The sequence below is a fragment of the Lycium ferocissimum genome, chromosome 7 (assembly GCF_029784015.1).
Source record: "Lycium ferocissimum isolate CSIRO_LF1 chromosome 7, AGI_CSIRO_Lferr_CH_V1, whole genome shotgun sequence".
In the NCBI taxonomy this organism is placed as follows: domain Eukaryota; kingdom Viridiplantae; phylum Streptophyta; class Magnoliopsida; order Solanales; family Solanaceae; genus Lycium; species Lycium ferocissimum.
In genome coordinates, this window is record NC_081348.1 from 46,172,075 (window position 1) to 46,196,279 (window position 24,205).

The window sequence follows — 24,205 nt, forward strand, 5'->3', positions numbered from 1 at the left end:
CCACAATCCCCACAAACTCCACCCAACCAATTAAAATGCCCCCACGTGTAGATCCTTATAACTCACCAACAAATCTCAACCGTTCTTTTCTAAATTCAATCCAACGGTCTAAATCCACAATCCACATCACTCCAAACCAACCAATCAAATCTCACACTCAAAACAAAACACTCTTTCTATATATATATCTCCAATATCCCAAACTCAAACTCATCAATTACTCCTACTTTCTTCTTACTATACTAAAAACAAAAAACCCATTTTCTTATTTCAAATTTCAACTTCCAAATGGCACCAAAAGCAGAGAAAAAACCAGCAGAAAAAAAACCAGTAGAGGAAAAAAAGACACCAAAAGCAGGAAAAAAATTACCAAAAGAAGCAGGTGCTGCTAGTACTGACAAGAAAAAAAAGAGGCACAAAAAGAGTATTGAGACATACAAGATTTACATATTCAAAGTGCTTAAACAAGTTCACCCTGATATTGGCATTTCAAGCAAGTCAATGGGGATAATGAACAGTTTTATTAATGATATATTTGAGAAGTTAGCACAAGAATCATCAAGATTGGCTAGGATTAATAAGAAACCTACTATTACTTCTAGGGAAATTCAAACAGCTGTTAGGCTTGTGTTGCCTGGTGAATTGGCTAAGCATGCTGTTAGTGAAGGAACTAAAGCTGTTACTAAGTTTACTAGTTCTTAGATTGTTGTAGTTTACTAGTTCTTAGGTTGTTGTTTTTGGGTTGAAAAAAAAATGTTAGATTTGTAAGTTTTGGTTCTTGAATGATGAAGTCTCTTGTGTTATATTATGAAGTCTCTTGTTTTGGCCATAACTCTGCAAACTAGTGTTGGAGAATCTTGAAGTAAGGGAGACTACCATTTACATGTTTGTAATTTAGAAATTGAGCAAAACTTTGTAGTTTATGGCTTCTTGTGGAATGTATGGCATGAGTGGTTTTTATTTTTGTGGGGTTGAAAAATGTTATAGACTGCTAAAGGAAATGATATGGAATATGAAGTAAATGGTTTCTCATGTAAATCTTGTGGTTCATGTTCTGTTGCTTCCATTCTTGAATTAGTATAGATTCATATATTTTTTTTTTTTTTGCATTATATGCTCGACTGGATAAGCAAACACCATTTCAATTCCATAAATCTTTTAGCTTTACCGTTGGTTTCTCAATTATAAAGGTTATCTTCAAGGTGCATATTGTTTGTGTTTGAGCTCTTTAATGTAAACCTATAAGCACTCATAGGTTGCCCTGTTTAGCTCTTCTCAACTGGACATTCATGGTCTCATCCAAAATTCTTAAAGATAGTAGTAATAATTAAGGAAAGAACTATTTTCTTGCTTCCTATCTTGGCTATAACCACCTACAAACAAGTGTAAGAAATCTTGGAAGTATGGGGAGACTACCATAGGCAGGTTTGTGATTTAGAAATGGGAAAAAGGTCAAATTTGCCCTTCTACTATGGAGATATGTTCAATTTTACCATCCGTTATACTATTGGTATAAAAATACCCCGACATTATAGTATTGGCTCAAATATACCCCTTCACCGTTAATATTATCCAAGGTAGATGCTCAATCCCACATGTCTGTAATATTTTATTGAGGTGAACACCATGTAGCATATCATCTCACTGGCCAAACCAAATTTTACCCCCTTCCCTCCATATCTTCTTCCCCTGTTATGCCCACCACCATTTTCACAAACTCAAAAGGTAGAAGAAACTAAAATGCTTCAAATTTTCTTTTCCTCTTAATAAATAGTTGTGAATGCTTCAAATTAACTAATGCAAGTTTCATCTTGAATTAGCTAGGAATTCAGCAAACTTGCTAGCATACATCTCTACTTTACAAATCTCGGTTATATACATGTATATGAATAATACACTCTGTAGCATTCAATTTTTATCTACAACTACAATTCTAATTCCTAGGGAGAAAAAAAAGTTTAGACGTGCCAACAGGGGAAAACCCTCTGTGACTTCTAGTCAATTTCTGCATGTACATAATCAACGAAGACGAAATTCTTCTGCAGTTCGTGTAGAATGTATGCCAATCCAGCACTTAAAATTGCTATTGAACCCAAGATAATGCGTAGATTAACATCGGCAGGAATGCCTGAAGTTGCACAACACACCACGACTGCGCCAATCAGAAACTTCTGCAATTTCTCAAATGTGTGGTAAGCATTTCTGCAAGATGAACACTTGAGTGTATGTTGCTCGAATCTGTCCATCATCTGTAAAGCCATGAAGTATAAGAATAAGGATGAAAAAAGTTTGTTAAAGCATCAAGTATCCCTATGTATATATTTTCGACCAAGCATAAAGTAACCCATATTTCAAGTGCAAAGATATTTGGTGCAAAGAAATGTTTTCCTAGAACATATTTTCTTGGAAAACAAGTGAGTTTTTACTTTTTTAGTGTTTGGTAAGTAAGAAAAAAAGATATTATCCCAAGAGCAATTATCTAATTTAGCAAGACACTTTGGGGGTAGGATGGGTTGGAGAGTGGGGGTTCGGGGGGGTAGGTGGGGAGGAGACAATGAACTTGAAATGTCACTTACGGAACTTGTTTTCCCTACTTCCATTAGGGAAGTCATTTTCAAGGAACTTGTTTTCCTAGAGAAAATATTTTCCAAAAAATTTGACCAACCAAAATTGGAAAATTGGTCCATACCAAACACACCCTAAGGCACACCAGTTATTGTTTGTTGTTGTATGCTTTTGGTACCGTGAAAATTTGTCTTTGGTCACAATGGACCAAAGGAAGAGTAGGGGATTGGAGTCCAAGAATCAGTACCTGGCGTTTGGATAAGACAGTAGATGGCAGTGGTTGGTTGTCTGTGCTACCAAACCATTCAGGTTCACTATTGCCATGCCGTCTAAGCCAATTTCGAAATGCCAAGACGAAACGATCAGCTTGAGTGGGTGTAAATGTGAGTTTCGTATACTCCTTGTTGACATCAGTACCATCCTTTGACTTTGAAAGAAAGATCTTTTCTTGACCTTGAAGAACAATCATATCCCCATCATACACCAGATTTGAAGTCCAGTGTTCTTGCCATCTTGGAAAAACCTATTGTCAGCACATCATGAAAATTCCCAGTCATAACTCATAATCATAAGATATCACCAATGAACTCTGAAAAGATCATCACCCTTCCAACAGCCAACTGAACAATATAATCGTTTTCATTTTTTACAAGGTTTTGTTTACTTTACTGAACTAGTTAGTCATATTCTTTTACATGAAAGCCATTTAAACTTGGAATCAAATTTTAGATCAGCCTTGTTCTTGTTACTCCCCTACTCCAGCATTTATTTCTTCTCTCAGCTTACCTTCTTCATGCCATTTATCACATACAATTTTCTCCCTGAGTGGATACGGACCTTATGTTAAACCAATGGAATAAAAGCTTATGGTTCTGATACAATTCTGAGTTGGTAATAGAGAAAGTTTGCAAATCACATGGCAAATGACACAAGTTGAACTAGCCTCCACAGCAACTGAATTCCCAAATTGTGAGATAAGAAATGCATGGACCAATTAATTAAAGTTTGCTATAGTATGTTGATCTATCTACAAATTTTTAGTTACAGTAACAATTTCACCATCTCCCCAGACCCCACTTGTGGGATTATACTGGGTATGTTGTTGTTGTTAACAATTTCACCATCTCAACCAAGCGCCACAGTTTTGATTTATGGCCCTCTTTTCAGAAGAAAACATAAGATTTTAATAAAAAATCGGCAGACAAAGTTCGCTGAAGCACACAAGCTCAGTTTGCTGAAGCACATAAGCTCAGAGACACTAGGAAAAAATAGCACACACATAGAAGAGTAGAATTTCCTGAGATAATTGTAAAATGGAAGCCTTATTTACCTGCCACCAGGCAGGCCCAGGCACCGTAAATTGGAAGAAGTTTCGAGCACTACAAACAATTGATCGGGTCTTTCCTGGTGCCATTGGTACATTAAAGGAACAAATCCATATCACCCACTTCTGATCACCCACAATTGGAAGCTTCGTGTCGATCTCTATTCTGGAAAAATTCCCAACAAGATCTTAGACGTACATGTGTTTACATAGATGCAGAATGAGTACAGCTAATGTTTACATATAAACAGGTAGGAGAAAGGGAAAAATGGATGCAAGCTTATCTACCTAAAGATGATTAATCACTATTGATTGATACATGATTGCTTGCCTTGATATTCAAGAAAGATGATCTACTTTAGGATGAAGAACTTACTTATTCATGGAGTAACAAGGTGCGACAAATTTTGCACTGATTTTTGGTTTATCATTGTTTGCACCAGCAAAACCCCAAGGTCCAGATGCCTCCATCTTGAATGGCAACGGCTTGGCTCTATCTCGTTTTCCAGTAACCTGTAAAGTATCAATAAGTAAGCTAAAAGACTTGCATTGTTGGACAGTAAGCAGCTCAAGTATTTAATTCTACATCTGCTTCAAGCTTTTTGGAAACAAACTAGCACCTGAGCCATTGCTTAATATTTAAAGTCATCTAGACATAGAAAAGATGAAAGCTCTACTTCAAGACTTCTGAAATTTATATTTACAGAACACACACATCTTCTGTTTAGGAATTTTTAATGACTATCTAGCATGCATTATATCTACAGCATTTAATAAGCATACAGTGATTTTGAGACTTGGAGTCTCATAAATGTCGTCTACTTCAGTAACTGTACTGAATGGTGCTCTGTATCCAGAGAGCCCTAATCCAGTCAGCTTCATCTTTTAAGATGGTAAGATCGAAGAACTTTCCTTTAATTGATAAAATTAGCACTGAAGTCATAGAGTGATACTTAAGATTCCAGTTTCTAGTGCTACATACTTCCATATATTGTTCTACAAGTATGGGTTTACCTAATAATCTCACAGAAAGTAAGGTTATGAAAATCTGTATAAACAGAATGAGCAACACAAGTAGTTTGGGATTGAGACTCCGGTGTTGTTCATTAGTGTGAGTGTCTAATAATTTTAAGTAAAAGAAAATCTTGGATTCAAGAGAAGATAATGGTTTGAAAGCAGGAAGTAGAGCATAGCAAGCTTGTTTTAGGAACTTGAGGGCAATTTTGGTCTTAACCAATAGACCAGGGGTTTTAAGTGACACCAAGATAGATAATAAGGTTGACAACTTTAATAGTAGTATATGTAACAGATGGCGTAGGCTGTTTATTCCCATAGAGATGCATAGGTACAGAAGAGAAAAGAAGAAGTCTCTTTCCTGCATATCTGATTCTTCTTGACTTCTCTGTCTCAAACTCACTACTACCCTCTGATTAATCTGTTTCCATTTCTGATTGGCTATGCTAAGTTGGTAGCTAACAAGCCTTTTCATCAGCCCGACCAGCCCCAGCACTTTGCACCTCTGCTGACTTTGCGTGATCAATATCTTATCCAGATGTCATTTATTCCTTGTTCCAGTTATCTAGTTGTGTAGGCCCAAGTGCCCAACTAAAAACACCACATTCTATTTAGTAAACTTACTAAAGCCCCACTTTTTGAATCGGAAGGTGTCTTATTCAATCAACTACAAACATCATCTCAATGATCACATAGCACTTCATCAAAAGATTACCTCCCTTTTGTATATTTCACCTATTAGCTTAAATGTATCTCTAAGAGACTCCAATTGGTAATTAATTGATATTTTCTTTTTAGAATCTTCGGCTAATAAAGCAGATCAACTATAGTGATATGGAAGGAGTCTCTATAGCATTATTCAGGAGTGGCTATCTATAAGCTGTCTTTCTTTGAAGGCCGGAATCAAGGTCAGTAACCAGTTTGCGCTCAGCTCCTTATCGCAATTAGTCGACCACTTCAGCTTGAGCTTTCTTACTAGTTTGAACAACATGTCAGCTGGTCTAATACTCGAGCTGAGCTCGGATCTACCCTGTTTAAGTAGTAGAGCAAAATTTAATCTATGCTTGAAAAGTAGTCAAGCTGCAGTTTGAGTAGCTAATACTTGGCTTAGTCAACTTGACAATTGATAAGGGAAGAAATAGATAAAACCTTGGGTCCCAAAGTGGATTTTTAGTTAAATTAGAAGACCAAAGGGAACAAAAAATTGCATATACCTTGTGATGCGCAAAATCAATGTGAGAAGGATCAGATACGTTCTCCATGAGAGTGTCATATCCATAAAACAAATCGCGCTGAATTGTCACTGTTGCAAACTCAGGCTTCTCAAAATCTTCAGGCAACCTAGAAAAATCCCATTACACAACTAATGAGATTATTTTAAATCCAACAAAAAGAATAGTCAAGGTTACCAACTATAATATAAACCAAATCAGCCTCATTATCTTGATCAATCGGTAGTCGATTCGTTTTTTTTTTTTTTTTTTTGGGGAAAAGGGAAGGGAATGGGATTCGATCCTTCAACCACACGTGAAGGACGGAGGGCCTCAACCAACTGAGCTGCCCTCTCACCCCACCAAATCAGCCTCATTATCGGACAATAGCTTAATAATATAAGATGAATATTCTAAAAAAGTCACTATAATAAAGATAACTGATTAGTATAATACTCCATAAACTAAGTCATTATAGTAAAGATAACTGATTAGTATAATATAAACTAATACCATAAACTAAGTCACTATAGTTAAGATAACTGATTAGTATAATATAAACTAAGTCACTATAGGAAAGATAACCGATTAGTATAATATAAACTAAGTCACTACATCAAAGATAACCGATTATTAAAAATAAAACTAAGTCACTATAGTAAAGACAACCGATTAGTATAATATAAACTAAGTCACTAGAGTAAAGATAACCGATTAGTATAATATATACTAAGTCACTACAGTAAAGATAACCTATTAGTATAATATAAACTAAGTCACTACAGTAAAGATAACCGATTAGTATAATATAAACTAAGTCACTATAGTAAAGATTACCGATTAGTATAATATAAACCAAGTCATTATATAAAGATAACCTCCATTAGTATGATATGAACTAACTTCACATGATTACTAAACAATAGTAGTTTAATAAACTACTCAAGACTCAATAGAAACTTACATAGGGGGCTTAGTTGCTTGAGCTCTCTCCCAACCATTCTCATCAGGCCAGACAAAGAGTAGTCCTTGAGAAACCATAGTTGGAAATCTAGTAGCACATGCCCTTGGAGACTGAAAAGCTTTAGCTTCAGGTCCTTCAGATGCAGCTTGAGGAATCCTTGTACAAGATCCACATCCATTAAATGACCATCCATGATATGAGCACTGCAAATCCCCATTTTCATCTATTCTCCCTTCCTACAACAACAAAAAGAAAACACCCATATATCAAAGGGATAATTACCTGTTTGGACCACTCTAAAAAATAATAGCCTGCAATTGTATATGTAGCTCTCGTTTGGACATAGATTTTGTTGTACTTTTTTTCACAAAAAAAAAAAAAAAAAAAAAAAGAACAAGATTTTAAAACATTGTTTGTTCCTGGCATTTGATCAGTTTTTGAAGAAAAATTTTCAAGTTCCAGTTTCTTGGAGTCTCTAAAAATGTTACCGAACCTGTGTTGGATCCCCAAAAAGTGCATGACTTTTGAAGGATCCGACACGCACCCGTCAAAATCTTCAAAGAGTTCAAGCAACATAGCCAACAACTAGTTTGGGCCAATTTTTGGGTGAACATCTTTTTTCCACTCACAAAACTTTAGCTTTTTTCAAGTAAAATGCATATCCAAACACAACTTCAACTTCCAATAATTAATTTTCAACACAACTTCAAAAGCTTTTATTTTTTATTTTTTTATTTATTTAAGTTTCAATCAAATCTACATCCAAAGGCTAGCTTAATGTATATTAAGTAAGAATATACATATAGTATACACAAATATACATAATCAGAGTATATGTTTTGTATATTTTGGCTAGCGCCCGTAATTAATTTCGGCCGATGGACCAAAAATGAAAGAACCCCTATATCAAAAACCCTAATTTTTTCATTTTTTAGGCAAAATTGAGAAGTGGGTTGATTGAATAACTAAACTCTACTTAAAATAATCATAGATTCCCTCATAACTAATCCCTGTATTACTAATACTAGCATAACTCTAACCAGTTACCAACGACCCCCTAATATACATATTGTATACACAAATATACATATAATATACTCAATCAGTGGGCCAAAAAATGAAAAGAGCACTACTTACAGATAAAGGAGCAAGACGATGAGGGCATTTGTCATCAAAAGCAACCCATTGAGAGTTAGCTTTATCAAACCAAAGAACTAAATCCCGATTTAGTAACTGAAATGGGGTTGGTAAACTGGGATCAAGATCTTCAACTAGTGAAACAGGGTACCAATTATCTCTCCATGAGAATTTCGAGGAAGAATCTTGTTCATCATCTTGTGTATTTACTTCATTAATATCACTAGATTTTGAATCTTGATTAGTTGAAGGTGTTGTTGTTGTTGTTTGGGGTGCAACTACTTTAAGAGGAGATGAAATTGTTCTTCTTTTTTTGAGTTTATCTTGAAGGAAACTGTGGGTTTTAGGTGGGAGTGAAGGAAGAGAAGAATGAAAGGAAGAAGAAATTGAAAGGATTTGAGGCAGAGAAGAAGAAGAAGAAGCCATTATTATTATTGGGTTAATATGATGAAAATTGAGCTTGAAATTGAAAGGATTAAGCTCAATTTATGTGAGGGAGTAAAAATATATATTGAATTATGTGAAGAAAAAGAAAAAGAAGGAATTGCGTGCAAGATATGAACAATGTGTTAGAATTGAGTTTGGTGTTTTTTGGTGAGTTTTCTGGAAGTATGTGTTTGTGAGAAGGGGCCAGAAAATGAAAGGTATGCATCAGCACAGACTGATTGTGAATTCGGAGTTTTAATTCGTTTAAGTTAATGAGTTTTAAATTAATAATTTATACATATTTAATGAAATTTTTAAGATAAATACGGAGTTTAGAACTTTAGATCAAAAGTTACTGAATTGGATCCAACCGAATATTATGCTATGCATGTGGTGGGGCTATAGGAGGAAGAAGAGAGTGTGAACTGTGGAAGTAGAGGAGATGAGTGGTTAACTGTCAACCGTCAATTGTAGACAGATCAACGAACAAGATCACATTGGCTGGCATTTTGAACGGCCGTGATATTTATCACGTTGGTGTTGCCCATTGATTCCAAGTAATTTTCACTTTATTTGAAAACTAGTTGGAGTTGAAGATAGAGTTATTTTTGTTCATACTTTTTGAAATGAGTAATTGGAATAGTGTTCTTCAAAAGTGAGAAATGAAACGGAAAACAGTTTTTTAAATTTGAAATACATCTTCAAGTTAACTAGAATTTTTATAGTCACACTGATTTTCAAATAAAATGAAAAATTATTCCGAAAAAAAATGAAGAATTTTTATGGTCAAACGGATTCTTTATTTTTGTTTTATAAGCCTTTTTGATAACACGTTTAACAACTAAATTAAGCTGTGGCAATCGTTGGTACAATTCGTAAAATTCAGTGGCATATGTGAGCCTTTTCCCGGAGAAAAATTCGTTCAGCTTTTGCTTAATCTACAACAGAGAAAAAGAATATTATGCCTTTCTTTCTTTCTTTCCTCCTTTCCAAACATCAGGACATCAGGTGGCCAGATCAAAATAGAAAACTAATACCAAAAGTTAAGAGTTCATTGAATGGTTGATTAGAAATGCATTATTTAAGTCAGACAGTCGAAAGACAATTCAATGAATGGTTGATTAGAAATGCATTATATAAGTCAGACAGTCGAAAGACAATTTGGCATTTTTCAATTGTTTCTAAACAAAAATTCACTAAGAAGACAGCAACATAATTATATGTCTGAAAGGATTTTAGAAAAGGGTCACCCTTTCCTAAAAGAACATTTATAATGGCGGTGTCCAGGCCAAATAGGCCATCCTCGACTTTTCGTAAAAAAAAATCACTCTCAAACATGGTAAATATCTTCGTCAATCCAGGCAGATGTTTGGATGTGAGTTGTACTCCCCAAGGAACTAAACAGTGAAACAGGTGTATGGTCTTGTCTTGCCATTTGACGTCTTTTCTATTAGAAATGCTCGGTGACAACCTCTCAATTGTCACCGTCTGGCCTCTCTTGCTACCACGGTAGCACCTAGTGTGGTCAAGATTAACTGTGTTTGGGCAACAAAAGATTGCTTTTAATCTTCTCATTATCTTAAAGAGCAATCAGAAGCCTAGAAGAAAGACTATAGTAATCCAATAAGCAGATAGAGCAGAAGAGAAGGCCTGAAACAAGGTTGACGAGCTGATTAAGAGGGATATGGACATAACAATAATTTTTCTCCAGAACATAAGGAGAGTAACTTTGTTTCAACAAACTGTCATTATTATCTCTTTTCACTAAATACAGAACATGGAAACTAGGATAAAATCTTAAGTAACTTCATTTACTGGCATACTAATTTCTAATTAAGAAGGATCGATGTTATTTCTTAGGGTAAGTTTGATGATCAGGTCCAATATCGCGCGATCCTGTGTTGATATAAGGCCCACGAAGGTCGCTTGGGGTGGCAATGGCTTTGATGAATCAATCACTGGAGTTTGGTGGTGGAGAGAGTACCAACCGAGAATAGGAAGAAGCCATTATTATTGGGTAAATATGATGAGACTGAACTTAATTTTTGTGGGGTAGTGATATATATTCAAGATTTCAATGAAGTGAAGAAGAGAAGAAGAAGAAGAAGGGTTTGCGTGCAAGATATGAAGAATGTGTTAGAATTGTCCGGAAGTACATTTGTGAACTAGGTTTTTTATCAAAGGTGTCAAAATATAAAAAAGTAAAACGAAATTGAGGGGTTCAATAGATAGATAGTATATATATATAAAAAATTATTTTTACGTATTTATACACAGTAGCGGACCTAGTATATACAAGGTGAAAATTATTTTTACGTATATATAACCCCTTAGCTTCTTCATTTATGACTTTATATTTTTGACCACGACATAAATCCCGACTCCGCACGACCGTTATATATAATGTAATTTTTAAGCGAAGAGGTGTCGATTGACACCCTTGGATACATGTGGCTCCCACACAGTGAAGGGGGGCCAGAACATGAAAGCTGTGGAGAAGAGTGTGAAATGTGGGAAGTAGAGGAGATGAAGTCAACTGTCAACTGTCAAGGTAGAAATATAAACTCCGGATACTCCCCAGTTATTCCAATTTACAGGTCACCTTTCAGATTTGAGATACAAAAGTCACGTAATTTTTTTATATATCTTTTAAATATTTTAAATTATAAATTAATATAATTTTTAGTACTTTTTATGTGATTTTTAAATATGTAAATTTTATTTTAAAAAATTCATGTCCGAATTGAGACGGAGGTTTAGGGAGTACTTACTAAGGAATATATGATATTTTAGCTTTTATATTGAGTCTTAAATAAATAGTGTTTACATAATTAAAAAGGTATTAATTTTTTAAAAAAACTTAACCTTATTTAGATAGATAAATATTATTTAATTAAGGACCATTTAATAAAAAAACCTCTTACTCAAGAAGCAAGTAAATCTGCTAAGGTGTGTCCGAACTAAGTAAAATGGGTAGGGATCTTAATAGCTCAGTTGGATGGATATCTAAACTTTCACCTTGTTGGTGAGGGTTCAAATCCCTACATTATAATTTCCTTCCCTACCCCCTATGTAATAAAAAAAAACAAAAAAAATAAAAATAAAATAAGTAAAATGGATGGAGTAATGTTGACTGCAGTTTTTGATTGTCACGATACAGGAATGTTCCTCTTTCCTTTTTTTTTTTTTTCTTCTTTAGGCATGGAATGATGGAACTCTTTTGGATCCACTAATTTTACGAAAATAAGTTATTTTCTGATGTTCGGTAATTAAATGAGATTATATTATTTCAAGAATATTTATTTATAATTTAGAAAAAATAATATGGGGTGGAGTGGAGGTAAGGGGGTGGAGGGATGGTGGGATTGGTCAAAGGGTGGTGTGGCTGAAAATGATACAAGAATTTGAAATGTCACGTAAGGAACTTGTTTTCTCTATTTTCACTGTCATTTACAAGAAGCTTATTATTTTAGAATACGCAACCAACCATGCAAAATATGAAAACAAATTTGGACTCCATTCTCCTTCCAGTTCTGTTTTTTATTATGAAAGTAATTTAGTGGGAAAGAAGGAAAACATTTTGTCATTTTTTGTGTAGTCTAAGAGAGAGAGATAGAGAACAAGAAGAAGAATTTGGAATAAGATATGGACCCTAGAGTTTGAGAGGAATCATAGTACGTTTTGGAGTAACAAAGAAGAAAAATTAGAAGAGAGTGAGACAATAACCAGAAGTGGATTGGGGAAAAGAATACATTGGATTCTAGGATTGATGAACATTGGAGAAAAGATTGTAACACTAAAATTTTGAATCCATCATTTATCTTCTTGTCTAACTGATTGTGTTTATATTGCTACTATGGGGCTTAACAAACGAGGCAGGTTTGGTCTAATGTTTTTTTTTATTAAGAAAAAATTAGATTCAATATTAAAGTTGTTGTTGTTCCACCAATATTTTGAGTAAGTTTCTTTTTATTTTTTATTTTTTTATTTCATTCTTCTTTTTTATTAGTAAATTGAAGTTTACACGTAGTTCAGTATGAAAGTCAAGTGGGAAGGAAATGCCTTCTTCCATATAAACCAAACAAGAAAAAGAGAGAAACATTTCAAATTTTCCTTTGTTTTTCTCCTCCTTTGCAAACATCAGGAGGCCAGATGAAAATGAGAAATTATTCATAAAACCAAAAGTTCAGATTTTCTCGGAGCTGACATATAATTTATACTCCATGAGATGTTTGAATGGTAGATTACAAATGCATTATATATGTTAAGACAGTTGAAAGGTAGTGTTGCATATTATACAGACAGACAACTGTTTCTCACTTGCTTGGATTTCCCAAAAATGTTGCCGTGCTTGTGTTGAATCCTCCGAAAATGCACTACTTTTGAAGGATCTGGCATGCACCTGACTACATTTTCGAAAAGTACGAGCAACATGGGTTTCTGAATGAAAATACACTGAAAAAGCAACAACACAATTACCTGTTTGAAAGGATATTAGATAAGACTTACTATTACCAAAAAAGAGCATTATTTCTTTTGTAACACTGATGTTCAGGCTAGCTAGGGCTGTCCTCGAGTATCCCTAAAAGAATCACTCTCAAACATGCCATTTTTCTTCATTAATCCGAGCTGATTTAAGAGGAATATCGACATTACAGTTAGCTTTTCTCCAGAACATAAGGAAAGTAAGCCAGTTTCAACTGTCATTTTACTGAATATGGAACTGGGAAAATCTAAAGTGACTTCAATTACCAGCAAACTACTAGTTTCTAATTAAGAAATTTATGTTATTTCTTAGGGTACGTAAGTTTTGGTGATCAGGTCCAATATCAAGCGATCCTGTGTTGATGTAAGTCGCCTGATCAGGTGGCAACGGCTTTGATGAATCGATCACTGGAGTTTCCCTTGACGATCTTGACCTGAATTAAAACCAAGATAACTTTATCAATAAAGCAAATACTATGAGAGATTACTACCTCATTATTTTTTACTAGCAACGAAGTTTTACTTACCCCATGTACATTGGCGGAGCCAGAATTTTTATCTAGAGGGTTCAAAAATTGCAAGGTAAATACACGAAGAAGTCAGGGGGGTTCAACATCTACTATATATACATAATAAAATAATTTTAACTTTGAAAATATACTGTAATTTTTTCCCGAGAAAGTTCGAACCCCCTGGAGCCAATGTGGCTCCGCCCCTGCCCATGTAAGAACTACCAACAACACGAACTTCATTTCAACGTAAATGTAAAGTTTATGATTCTGTATTTATTTAGTATTGCTTTTGTGAGTTGTTAATCATTCTGTCTAATTATAGGTGAGAAGCGCGTGTGCAATATCGTGACATTTTCAAAATTGTAACGGCCTTCGTCTGTTTCCGCCTCCTATTTTATTTTAAGAAAAAAATTATACAAAAAGTTTTTTTTAGCAAATCGTGCACCCCTACACGATTTGCCTTTAAGTATGGTAGCTTCATCTCATGATCTTCCCTAAAGAGAAGTTAGTAAGCCTGCCAGTCAAATTTAGGTCCCTCAAACATTTTTTTTCTGTGGTCTAGCTGATGAGTTATTTGAGCACTTGTTTTTTGATTGCATCTATGTGAAATCTATTTGGTCCAGGCTGCTGACATGGTTGGGTCAGTCCAAGCCAGTCACTACTTGGCAAGCTGGATACTGGGCTATAGTTTCTTATGTTTTTGGTACGTTTGTCTAGTTGGTATGGAGGGACAGAAACTAGCTCAGCTTTCAGGGTGGTAGTACTTCTGCTGACAGAATTGGTAAAGAGATTGCCCTCCATATACACACCAGAGGCAACAAGTTTCCCAGCTGGCAGCAGCATCTTGCATCATTTAACTCATTTCCACAGTATGAAGTTAGGTTCTGATGTAATGTTTTTATGTTTATTAGATGCTAGTTATGTTGTGTATAGGCTTTTGTCAATAGTAGAGTAGGAATTGGTCAGCAATTTCCGGATTGTAATGAACACTTTAACATTTATTAAGTGTTAAATTCACTAATAGTTTTTTTTTAAAAAAAATTACACTGCTATAAATTTTAAGGATGGTCCGCCCAAAATTATAAATCTAATATTTATTTATCAAGAAAAAATTTTCATACTGCAATTCCCAGACAGTTACATAAGCTCTCCAACTTGCATCAACCAACATAACTTTTAACTAAGCCAACAGAATTATTAAAATCATATAAACATCAAGCAACAATATATATTAATGAGATGTCAAAATTAAAGGGGCTAGATATTGTGATCTCTCTTCAATATGTTTTTCTCACCATTCTTAAGGCACACGATTTGCCTTGTATAATTTTTTTTAAAAAAAAAAAAAAAATTGGAGAAGGAAACAGACGAAGGCCGTTACAATTTTGGGTAAATCATGTAGGGCTACACGATAAACCCTTTTTGGTTTATCGTGTAACCAAGGACTCCTTTTGAAATTTTTGGTTGAAAAAGGTGCCATTTAGGCGCCAGACTCTTGATCTGCTACTCCGTATTTAGGCAGTTTTATGCACCACATGATATGTCTATAATAGTGCTAGGTTTTGATGCAATAATAGTGCAAGATTATTTTATCACGTGTTTGATTGGTGGGTTAGAAAATAACAATCCTATGGGATATACTAGAATGGTTGGATGACATAGCTAACTGAAAATGCATTATAGTTACATGTTAGATTACTGAAAGGCATTTTTCTATTGATCCTACATGCTGCACATTACAGAAAGCTGTTGCTGAACGAAAAATTTACTTACAAGGCAATAACACAATTATATGTCTGAAATGAAATGATATGAGAAAAGGGTCACTCTTTCCCTAAAAGAACATCAATTTATATTTATAACAGTGTTGTTCAGGCCAGATAAGGCTCTCCTATCCCTAAAAGAATCACTCTCAAACTTGCTAGTTTTCTCCACAGCGTAACACAGTTTCAACAGACTCATTATTATCTCTTTACATAAAATAGAAAGAGAGGAGAATTTAAAGCAGTCTTCAATTACTAGCAAACTAGTTTCTAACTAAGAAAGTTGTTATTTCTTGGGGTAAGTTCGATGATCAGGTCCAATATCACGCGATCCTGTGTTGATGTAAGGCCCACGAAAGGTCGCCTGTGGTGGCAACGGCTTTGATGAATCAATCAATGGAGTTGCCCTTGACGATCTTGTCCTGAATTGAAACAAAGATAACTTCCAATAAATCAATACTATGAGAGATTACCTCATTATTTTTTACCAACAACGAAGTTTTACTTACGCCATGTAAAATGGAAAGGATAAGCCACCAGCTGCAAAGACTAGCAAGCCTGTGGCAACAATGACATTGCGCTTGCGAGACATCAAGTGAGAAAAAGCAGGATGTTTTAGTATCTAAGAACTGGGAGAAAAAACAAAAAGGAGAAATAAGTCTGAGCCGGAAAAAAAAATTCAGGAAATAAAAACCATTAAACTTCAGTTACAACTCCTATAAAAAGCTATAGATGCAGCATTTTTGTTAGAATCTTCCTCAAAGCAACTATAAGTTTGAGGCAAAAGAATATTTCGAGAATCAAAAGAATTCATGTCTATAGATAACAGTACTATAGATAACATCAGCATAATTATCTCTATGTTATATGTTGTGCTTTATCCTACAAAATCAAACTCTAAAGGACAAATTTAATCAGTGCTTTCGGAATGGTCCAGAAAAAGCTTATGAAATAGAAAACTTATGAAATAGAAAACAAAGTACTGCCGTTTACAATTCTTTCAACAGTTTCAAGAAGTACAATTTTTTTAGGTGAAACCTAGTGAATGATAAGTGTTTAGCAGTGACGGGAAACAATGATAGAAATAGACTTCCGTCTTGAGGTTGATGCACATCAATATCCACGCACTGAATCTAAATATAGTACTGCATACTACGATACAGATATTAAATCATACCACCAAAATTTTAGTTCTTTACATCTCTTTTATACTGAATGTTTTGAATAAGCACTACCTTAACCTGAGATGATGACAAGTTATATAGCCATATTAAATACTCCCCATCTATTTTCATAGAAGTACAGATAATTAACACAGAGCATATACCATTAACATTCCCAATTCCATTAACTAAACTTGAAATAGTACCAAAAAAAAACATTTAATATTCCTTTATCAGAGAAAAAGCTTTGAACTATTCATTAATATGCGTGATTAATATCATTCAGTTGCTTCATACATCATATAAAATGTGCTTATTACTGATGGGTAACCATGCGAATTTATACTATGGAAGGGATATGCCATCCAAGGGGAACCTCTTTCAACCAATTGACATCATTCTCATGATGGCTGAAAATCCCCAATTTTGGATCCACTATCCCCAATACTACTATTTCTGACGGAATCATTAACTAAGCTATTAGAAAAAGTCTTCCGAAAGACTGTGAGCTTTGGAGACAAGTGTTCAAATCTGAGCGTAAAATCCTAGTAGAGACAAAAAAAAAAACTCTAGGTGTTTTTCCCATCTACAAGGCTTGGTTGGCAAAGTTTCCCAATATTTGAACTGGTGGAAGATAGCACGTACTCTGTGGAATAGTCGATATGTGCATAATCTAGCCCAAACACCACCGTTGTAAGATTTATTTTTATTTTTTTATAAAGTCATCCTAAATGAATTTTTAGATGCTTTAGAAGAAGCGGTGTGTCAAGAGAGGAGTGCACGTTACACATTTCTTACCTGCATATGACGCATTTCCAGTGAATTTCAATCTCAACAAATCAGAGCATTGTTTCAAATGCTATTGAAGTTTGAGGCAGTATCTGGTTTGAGCATTACCATGAGAAAGCCAGATCCGGTTTGAAGGTGCACACAATTGTCAAGGTGGAAGAACGCAGAAGATAGTTGAACTTTTCACAAATATTGGTCTTGTTAGGAGGAAGGTTCAAAGATGGTTAACTTCCAAAACTAGTTATATAGATATTTGTAAGAAAGTAGATTGGAGAACTGGCTAGAAAAATACCTCTCTAAAGGAGGCAGGACGATTAAAGCAACAGTATCAAGTATACCATAAGGTCCTTAAGTCTTTTGTTTAGACATCAGTACGAATTCACGATGAACTTTTTATGGGATTACTATAATGGAGATATCACCATGTAACGATGATAAGGTCACCTCAAGCTGGGTATTTGCTGATCAGACATCTTTAACCAAACACTATAAGGAAAATGATTATGGAAATATGCAAATGAAGACTCAAAGAGCAAGCCATGTAGAGGAAGGTAATTTCCACAACGATAGCAACAATTTGGTTGGTTAACAAAGAAGGTATCTTAGGCATACAGGATGAGTCTGTGGAGGAGTCTGAAGGCAGGTACCATGAAGATTAAAACGGACTTATAAGTTTACTGAATTCTATTTTAAAAATGGAAGTGGAGTACAGTTTTGGATTGATTTTTGATTTAGAGAAAATACCCTCAAGATAATTTTCACAAGTAATTTTAATTCTTTATCCAACTATAAGATCACTCATAGTAGCTGAGATGATGAAGAGGGAGCATATTCAACCATCTGGAGACGTATCCTTCAAAAAAAACTTTACAGACTTCGAAGTTGGACGAAGTGAGGTCATTATATTGTATGTACTTTTTATACGAAGTTTGGGCAAAATGATACTCTAGTATGTTATGGAAAGCGTTGTCCTCAAAATGCTTCTTAATAAAGTCTTTTTTAGGAGAGTTTACAAGGGCTGGAGAACCTAGAAAAATGTGCAAAGTTCTGTTGCGGTCTAGAGCTCCCCAGAAGGTGGCATTCTTCATGTGGTGTGCTGCGTGCAGAACTGCTTCGACTGTTGAGAATTTGGGGAGGGAAGGGAGAAATGGAAAACCTTCTATGGCATTGAAGTTTGCCTCGAAGTATGGAGCCTATATTCATAAAGTTCAACATTAATTGGCTGATACCTAATTCTGTGGCGGAAATGATGGCAAGGTGGAAGTTAAGTAAATTGGACACAAGGAAAAAGTCTCCGTTTTGTATCTTTTGGTTGTTATGGAGAAAGAAGTAGGAGATAATTTGAAGGTTCCAAGAGCACGATATCAAGGTATCAAAAGTTCTCTCTTGTTTATTCCCGTCTTTGATGCAAGAAAAAAAAAATATATATACATATATATATATACACACAGACCATTTGGTGCTATATCAATATTATTGGAAAAAGAACTTACCTCAAACATTGGGACAGGGAAATCCCTTTTTCACAATTGACAATTAGTAACTCATTTGAAAATCCAATAGACTCAGATAGTACAAATGTTTATGTTTTACAAGTTTCAACTTTCAACTATCTCCCTCTTATCTCCCTAAATACAGTAATCAAATAACTGCTCAGAATTCACAGCAACCTAAATAAATCCAAAAGTACCAGCCACTAGACTTGGCAATACTTACTAACTCTACCTACCAATGCCATCAAACGGCAAGCTCATCGGTAGCGTGTCTTGAGGGTTAGAAAATGTAGTAGTGGACACTATAGCCAATTTTCATTCTTAGGTATCTCATTCATAATATTAAGAAGAAAAAGAATGCATCTCGGTACCGAACCTAAAATGAATCATTTCATCAGTGGCCAATGTAGCTCAATTATCTATAGGTTAAAGTTTAACCGTTAAACCGAACCCACTATTTTTGACCGGGAACACTTAAAATTTACCAAATAAAATATTTTGAACCCATAATTTAAGAAGTATAATTAGTTCAGCTCTAAAAACTTTAAAAGCTGAACTAATCAAGTTTAAATTCTGAATCCGCTTCCGCATTTCAATACAATTCCAAGAAGCCCACAAAGTTCCATCAATCCAAGGTCAAAAAATTTCCCAAATATGCTTAACCCTTCCAACAAGACCAAATTGTATAAACATAAGAGTTTTTTCTCTGTTCACTTCAAACCTCATGGATAGTAAAAACTTAATGTAGTCGCAAAATAAAAAAATTAAACCTTTAATCTGTCTTTTTTATAAGGTAAAAGTTAACATCTTCAAACCTCTTTATTCTGAATTATAACTAAGAGTTCCAATGACAAATTCAGAGAGCCATAGTCCTAGTGAGGTTACAAAAAGTAAAATCCAGAATTTTAGGAGAGTAAATTGAACGAAAAATTAAAACTTTACCAGTAAGATACTGAACTTTCCAACGAAATATTAAAACCCATATGCATTTCAATACATTTCAAGAATCCCACCGGATTTCATCAATCAAATGTCAAAAAAATTCCCCAAATATGCTGAACCCTTCCAACATGTTCAAATTATGTAAAAGATAAGACTTTTGTCTCTGTTCACTTCAAACCTCATGGATACTCAAAAGTTAATGCAACAACAACAACAACATAGCCAGTATAATCGCACAAGTGGGGACCCGCAAGAGTGGCTTAGTTGGTTGAGCATGAGGCTTGCATAATGGAGGTCTGAGGTTCGAAACCCCCTGCCTATAATAGCAAGGGATTTGCCTTCTGGGTCGAGCTCGTCGCACGAGGCTTGCCTAGTGTGGATTATCTCTCTTGTATGGTTTGTGAGCTATTGCACAGGAGCTGGGCTTACCCTGTGCCCACCCGAAGGGTAGCAGCTGCGGGTTCCCGTGTCATCCAAAAAATAATCACACAAGTGGGGTCTGGGGAAGATACAGTGTACGCAGACCTTACCCCCTACCTTGGGAGGTAGAGAGGTTGTTTCCGATAGACCCTCGGCTCAAGGAAAAGCATATCAAAGCAGTACAGAAAAGAAATAACACGAGTGAAGAAAGCCACGGCAAAATACCAAAACTTAATGCAATGGCAAAATATAAATTTTTTTAAAAAAATAACATCTACAAACCTTTATTCTGAATTTTAACTCAAGAGTTCATTAAGTTTCAAGAAAAATTAAAAGAGAAAATTACACTATATGTTCATTGGGGCGACAATGCTATCAAAATTGACCCATTTTTTTTAATTTTTAAAAAAATGAACCAAGCTTTTCTCTCTCTCACTCTCTCTCGCTCTCTCTCTCTCTGCCTTTGTATATATGTTTGTATATGTTGGTATATGTTGGTATAAGTGTTTGTATATGTTTATATATGCCTTTATATTTTGGGCTATTTTTCGTAATGTAACTTTTGGGCTATTTTTTTGCAATGTAAGTGACCAACTTATATATTTTTGAAATTTTCCCAAATTAAAACCCATATGCATTTCAAGAATTCCACAAAGTTTCATCAATCAAAGATCAAAATTTCCCCAAATATACTGAACCTTCCAACAAGATCAAATAGGGAAAATAACACTCTATGTCTATTTGGAGAAATTATTTACCTGAAATAGCCCATATTTCTAATATTACCCGAAGTGGTCCACTTTTATACAAGGTTTATTAAAAAAGTTGGATATGTGGATGTAAATTAAAAATATGGCTACATGGATGTAATATTTTATGTTGGATAGTTATTATATGAAATTATCCATACTTGTATATTCTCTGTTCACTTCAAACCTCCTATTACAGTTACAAAAAGCAAAACCCAGAACTTGAGGGACTGAATTCGACGAAAAAATTAAAACTTTACCAGTAAGAATCTGTAGAAAACTGAAAGCTTTGATGGTCTTTTCTTCTCTATTGGCTGCGACCCGACCCGATTGATGATTTTGGCGTTGTTTGCTAAATGAACCACTATCTTTTCCTCATATTTTTCTTTCTTCTAAGAAAATACTCCCTTATGTTTGAGGAAAGATTCAAAATAATTCTTTAAGTTATGCAATTACAAGTTTTGATCCTTCAAAATTTTCAAATGTTGACACTTTGAGGGGCCGTTTGGCCATAAGAATTATTCACTTTTATCCGGAATTTTTTTTTCACTTTTTTTCAGAATCAACGTTTGGTCGCAAAAAATTTCAAATATAACTTCAAGTTGTATTACTGAAATTTTTCACTTTTTTTCACAACCAAAACAACTACATTTCAACAAAAAAATATAATTTAAAAAACTATGGCCAAACACAACTCCAACTCCAAAATTCCAAAAAAAGTGATTTTTTTTTTTTGGTTTCTATGGCCAAACGCCTAGTTAGTCTCCATAAAATATTTGCCGAAAACAGTAAAAAATATACTCCATCCGAATCAAAAAGAGTATCCACTTAGACATTTGTATACTCCTTAAGAAAATACTAACTCCTAAAAAGAATAGGTAATTTGACTATTGCTCCTCATTAAATAGGTATTAAGATTTGATCACATAACACTAATAGGGATAAATTTGGAAAAACTAGATTAATTTTTCCTTCATTTAATAAGTGGACACTCTTTTTGATCCGGAGGGAGTATTTAACTATAAAAAACAAGAAACTCCACCAAATGTTAAAATAAATGTTTGTTAATTAAAAAGAAACTTTTAGCAAAAAAGAAAAATCCTAATATAAATAGAAAAACCAAATTTCATAACTAACTAGACGTCAAGAAAAAGAAATTATAGTGCGATGTGTATGTAATTGTCTTTGAATAGTGATTATATATATATATATATAGACTATATATTATGTTCAAAACACGATTAATATAACATTGTAATTTGTGCTCCGTATCTAAAATTTTATTATATTAATGTTTGCTACGAATACAAAAACGGCAAATTTATTAATATTTTTTAAAAGAGAAGGCTTGTTTAAAGGAAACTATTTTCCTCTCTTTGAAATAAAATAATAGCAATAGTTAAGCATCGTTGATATTTTCAATTTTAATTCGATTAATTTAAAGGTGTAAAATACTTATTATTTTTTATCAAATTTTGATTTGGATAATTCTAATTCAAATTATTAAATTAATTTTACATGTTTAAAACGAAACAAAATAAAAATTGATTTTCTATTTAAATGATGAAATACTATTTTTTAATTTTTGGTAAATATTCTCTTAGCTCATTTTACTTGTCATGTTGTCTTTTGCATGATTTTTTAAGAAAAACGTCGATTAGAATTATAATTTGACTAATTTACTTTATTCATTATTTGATCTCTATTTGATTTTTTTACGACATTAATCTCTTTTCACATTATTTTATCTTATTTTAAAATATAAATATTTTAAGTATATTTATTTTAGTGAACATAACGGATAAATGACATGGCGGAATAACGTGAATACATGTTTAATATTTAGATTAGATCTCGGGAATATAAAAAAATAAGAAAAAGCGTATGGTTTGATTTTGAAGAAAAGCGGTTTCATTTTTCCACTAATGGATTGATACGCACGTGCTTGATGAATCCATTATTATTGACTTAATGAGATACTTTGGAAATTAGTGTTTACTACTAATCAAAGTCCTTTTGTTTTTTTGGACATTATTTTTTTTTAATATGGGGTTCACTTTTTTTTTTTATATTACTTGATTTTGTTAATATGGAGTCCATTTTTTATATTGCTTGGTGTTGTTTAGTATAGGGCCCACCCTTTTGGACATTATTAGTTTGCACTATTTTTATGCATATATATATATATATAATATGTTCAAAACACGATTAATATAACATTGTAATTTGTGCTCCGTATCTAAAACTTTATTATATTAGTGTTTGCTACGAATACAAAGTCTGCACGTTTTTTTTTTACATTGTTTGTTATTTTAATATGGGATTCACTTTTTATTTTTTATTTTTTATATTGCTTGATTTTATTAATATGGGGTCCACTTTTTTTTTCCCCGTGAGTTTGGAGATGGTGGGTTTCACTTTTTTACTTTATTTTTTTTAATGTTCAAAACACAATTAGTATAACATTGTAGTTTGTGCTCCGTATATAAAACTTTATTATATTAGTGTTTGTTACGAATACAAAATTTGCACCTTTTTTTCTTGACATTATTTGTTTTTTAATGGGATTCACTTTTTTTTTATATTGCTTGATTTTGTTAATATGGGGTCCACTTTTTTTTTGCCCGTGAGTTTGGAGATGGTGGGTTGCACTTTTTTTACCTATTTTTTTTTTTTTTAATATTGGTTGGTGTTTTTTACTTAAAATGTTTATATTTTAAAATAAGATAGAAGTTAATTACTTTTTCATTTTTATTCTTACTCTAATAAATGTGAAAAGAGATTAATGTCGTAAAGAAAAAATAATATCAAATGGAGATCAAATAATGAATAAGGTAAATTAGTCAAATTATAATTCTAATTGACGCTTCCTTAAAAAATCATCAAAAGACAACATGACAAGTAAAATGAGCAAACCAAGAATATTTACAAAAATTAAATTAATATTGGTTGGTTTGTGTTTAATATGTGGGCTCTGACTAACATTGTAGTTTATGTTCCTAAAACTTTATTATATTAGTGTTTGCTACAAATATAAAATCTGCATATTTTTTTTGACATTATTTATTTTTTAATATTGGTTGATTTGTGTTTAATATGGGACCCAATTTTTTTTTTTTTAATATTAGTTGATTTGTGTTTAATAATATGTGGGCCCAAAATTTTTTTGGAGGCCCACAGACGGACGACGAAGGTGCTCTTAAACTCGCTCTTCTAAAGGATAGAAATTTAATATTAGTTGATTTGTG

The 24,205-nt window shown here is 33.6% G+C and overlaps 2 protein-coding genes and 1 long non-coding RNA gene across 3 annotated transcripts; 1 reads left to right on the forward strand and 2 right to left on the reverse strand.

Moving 5' to 3' along the window:
* Positions 1–214: 214 nt before the first annotated feature.
* On the forward strand, positions 215–1,038 carry LOC132065381 (histone H2B.2). Its single transcript, XM_059458761.1, has one exon. It carries the CDS (start codon positions 289–291, stop codon positions 700–702), a length of 414 nt encoding a protein of 137 aa, XP_059314744.1. The 5' UTR covers positions 215–288; the 3' UTR covers positions 703–1,038.
* A 703-nt stretch (positions 1,039–1,741) lies between these two features.
* Positions 1,742–8,665, reverse strand: LOC132065382 (pheophorbide a oxygenase, chloroplastic). Its single transcript, XM_059458762.1, has 7 exons — positions 8,216–8,665; positions 7,079–7,314; positions 6,118–6,244; positions 4,266–4,402; positions 3,896–4,055; positions 2,813–3,088; positions 1,742–2,249 (listed from the first exon to the last, which is right to left on the reverse strand). The coding sequence occupies exons 1-7, from the start codon at positions 8,639–8,641 to the stop codon at positions 1,995–1,997; spliced, it is 1,617 nt and encodes a 538-aa protein (XP_059314745.1). The 5' UTR covers positions 8,642–8,665; the 3' UTR covers positions 1,742–1,994.
* Positions 8,666–15,463: 6,798 nt separating this feature from the next.
* LOC132065383 (uncharacterized) lies at positions 15,464–21,359 on the reverse strand. Its single transcript, XR_009416719.1, has 3 exons — positions 21,218–21,359; positions 15,911–16,030; positions 15,464–15,823 (listed from the first exon to the last, which is right to left on the reverse strand). It is a non-coding gene; the product is annotated as an uncharacterized LOC132065383 (long non-coding RNA).
* Between the last annotated feature and the right edge of the window lie 2,846 nt (positions 21,360–24,205).

Coding starts and splice junctions, on each gene's coding strand:
- LOC132065381 (XM_059458761.1), top strand. CDS start 289: ATGGCACCAAAAGCAGAGAAAAAACCAGCAGAAAAAAAACCAGTAGAG.
- LOC132065382 (XM_059458762.1), bottom strand. CDS start 8,641: ATGGCTTCTTCTTCTTCTTCTCTGCCTCAAATCCTTTCAATTTCTTCT. Junction 4,056..4,265: donor CCTTGTTACTCCATGAATAA/GTAAGTTCTTCA, acceptor GAATTTTTCCAG/AATAGAGATCGACACGAAGC. Junction 3,089..3,895: donor CTGGGCCTGCCTGGTGGCAG/GTAAATAAGGCT, acceptor TGCTGACAATAG/GTTTTTCCAAGATGGCAAGA.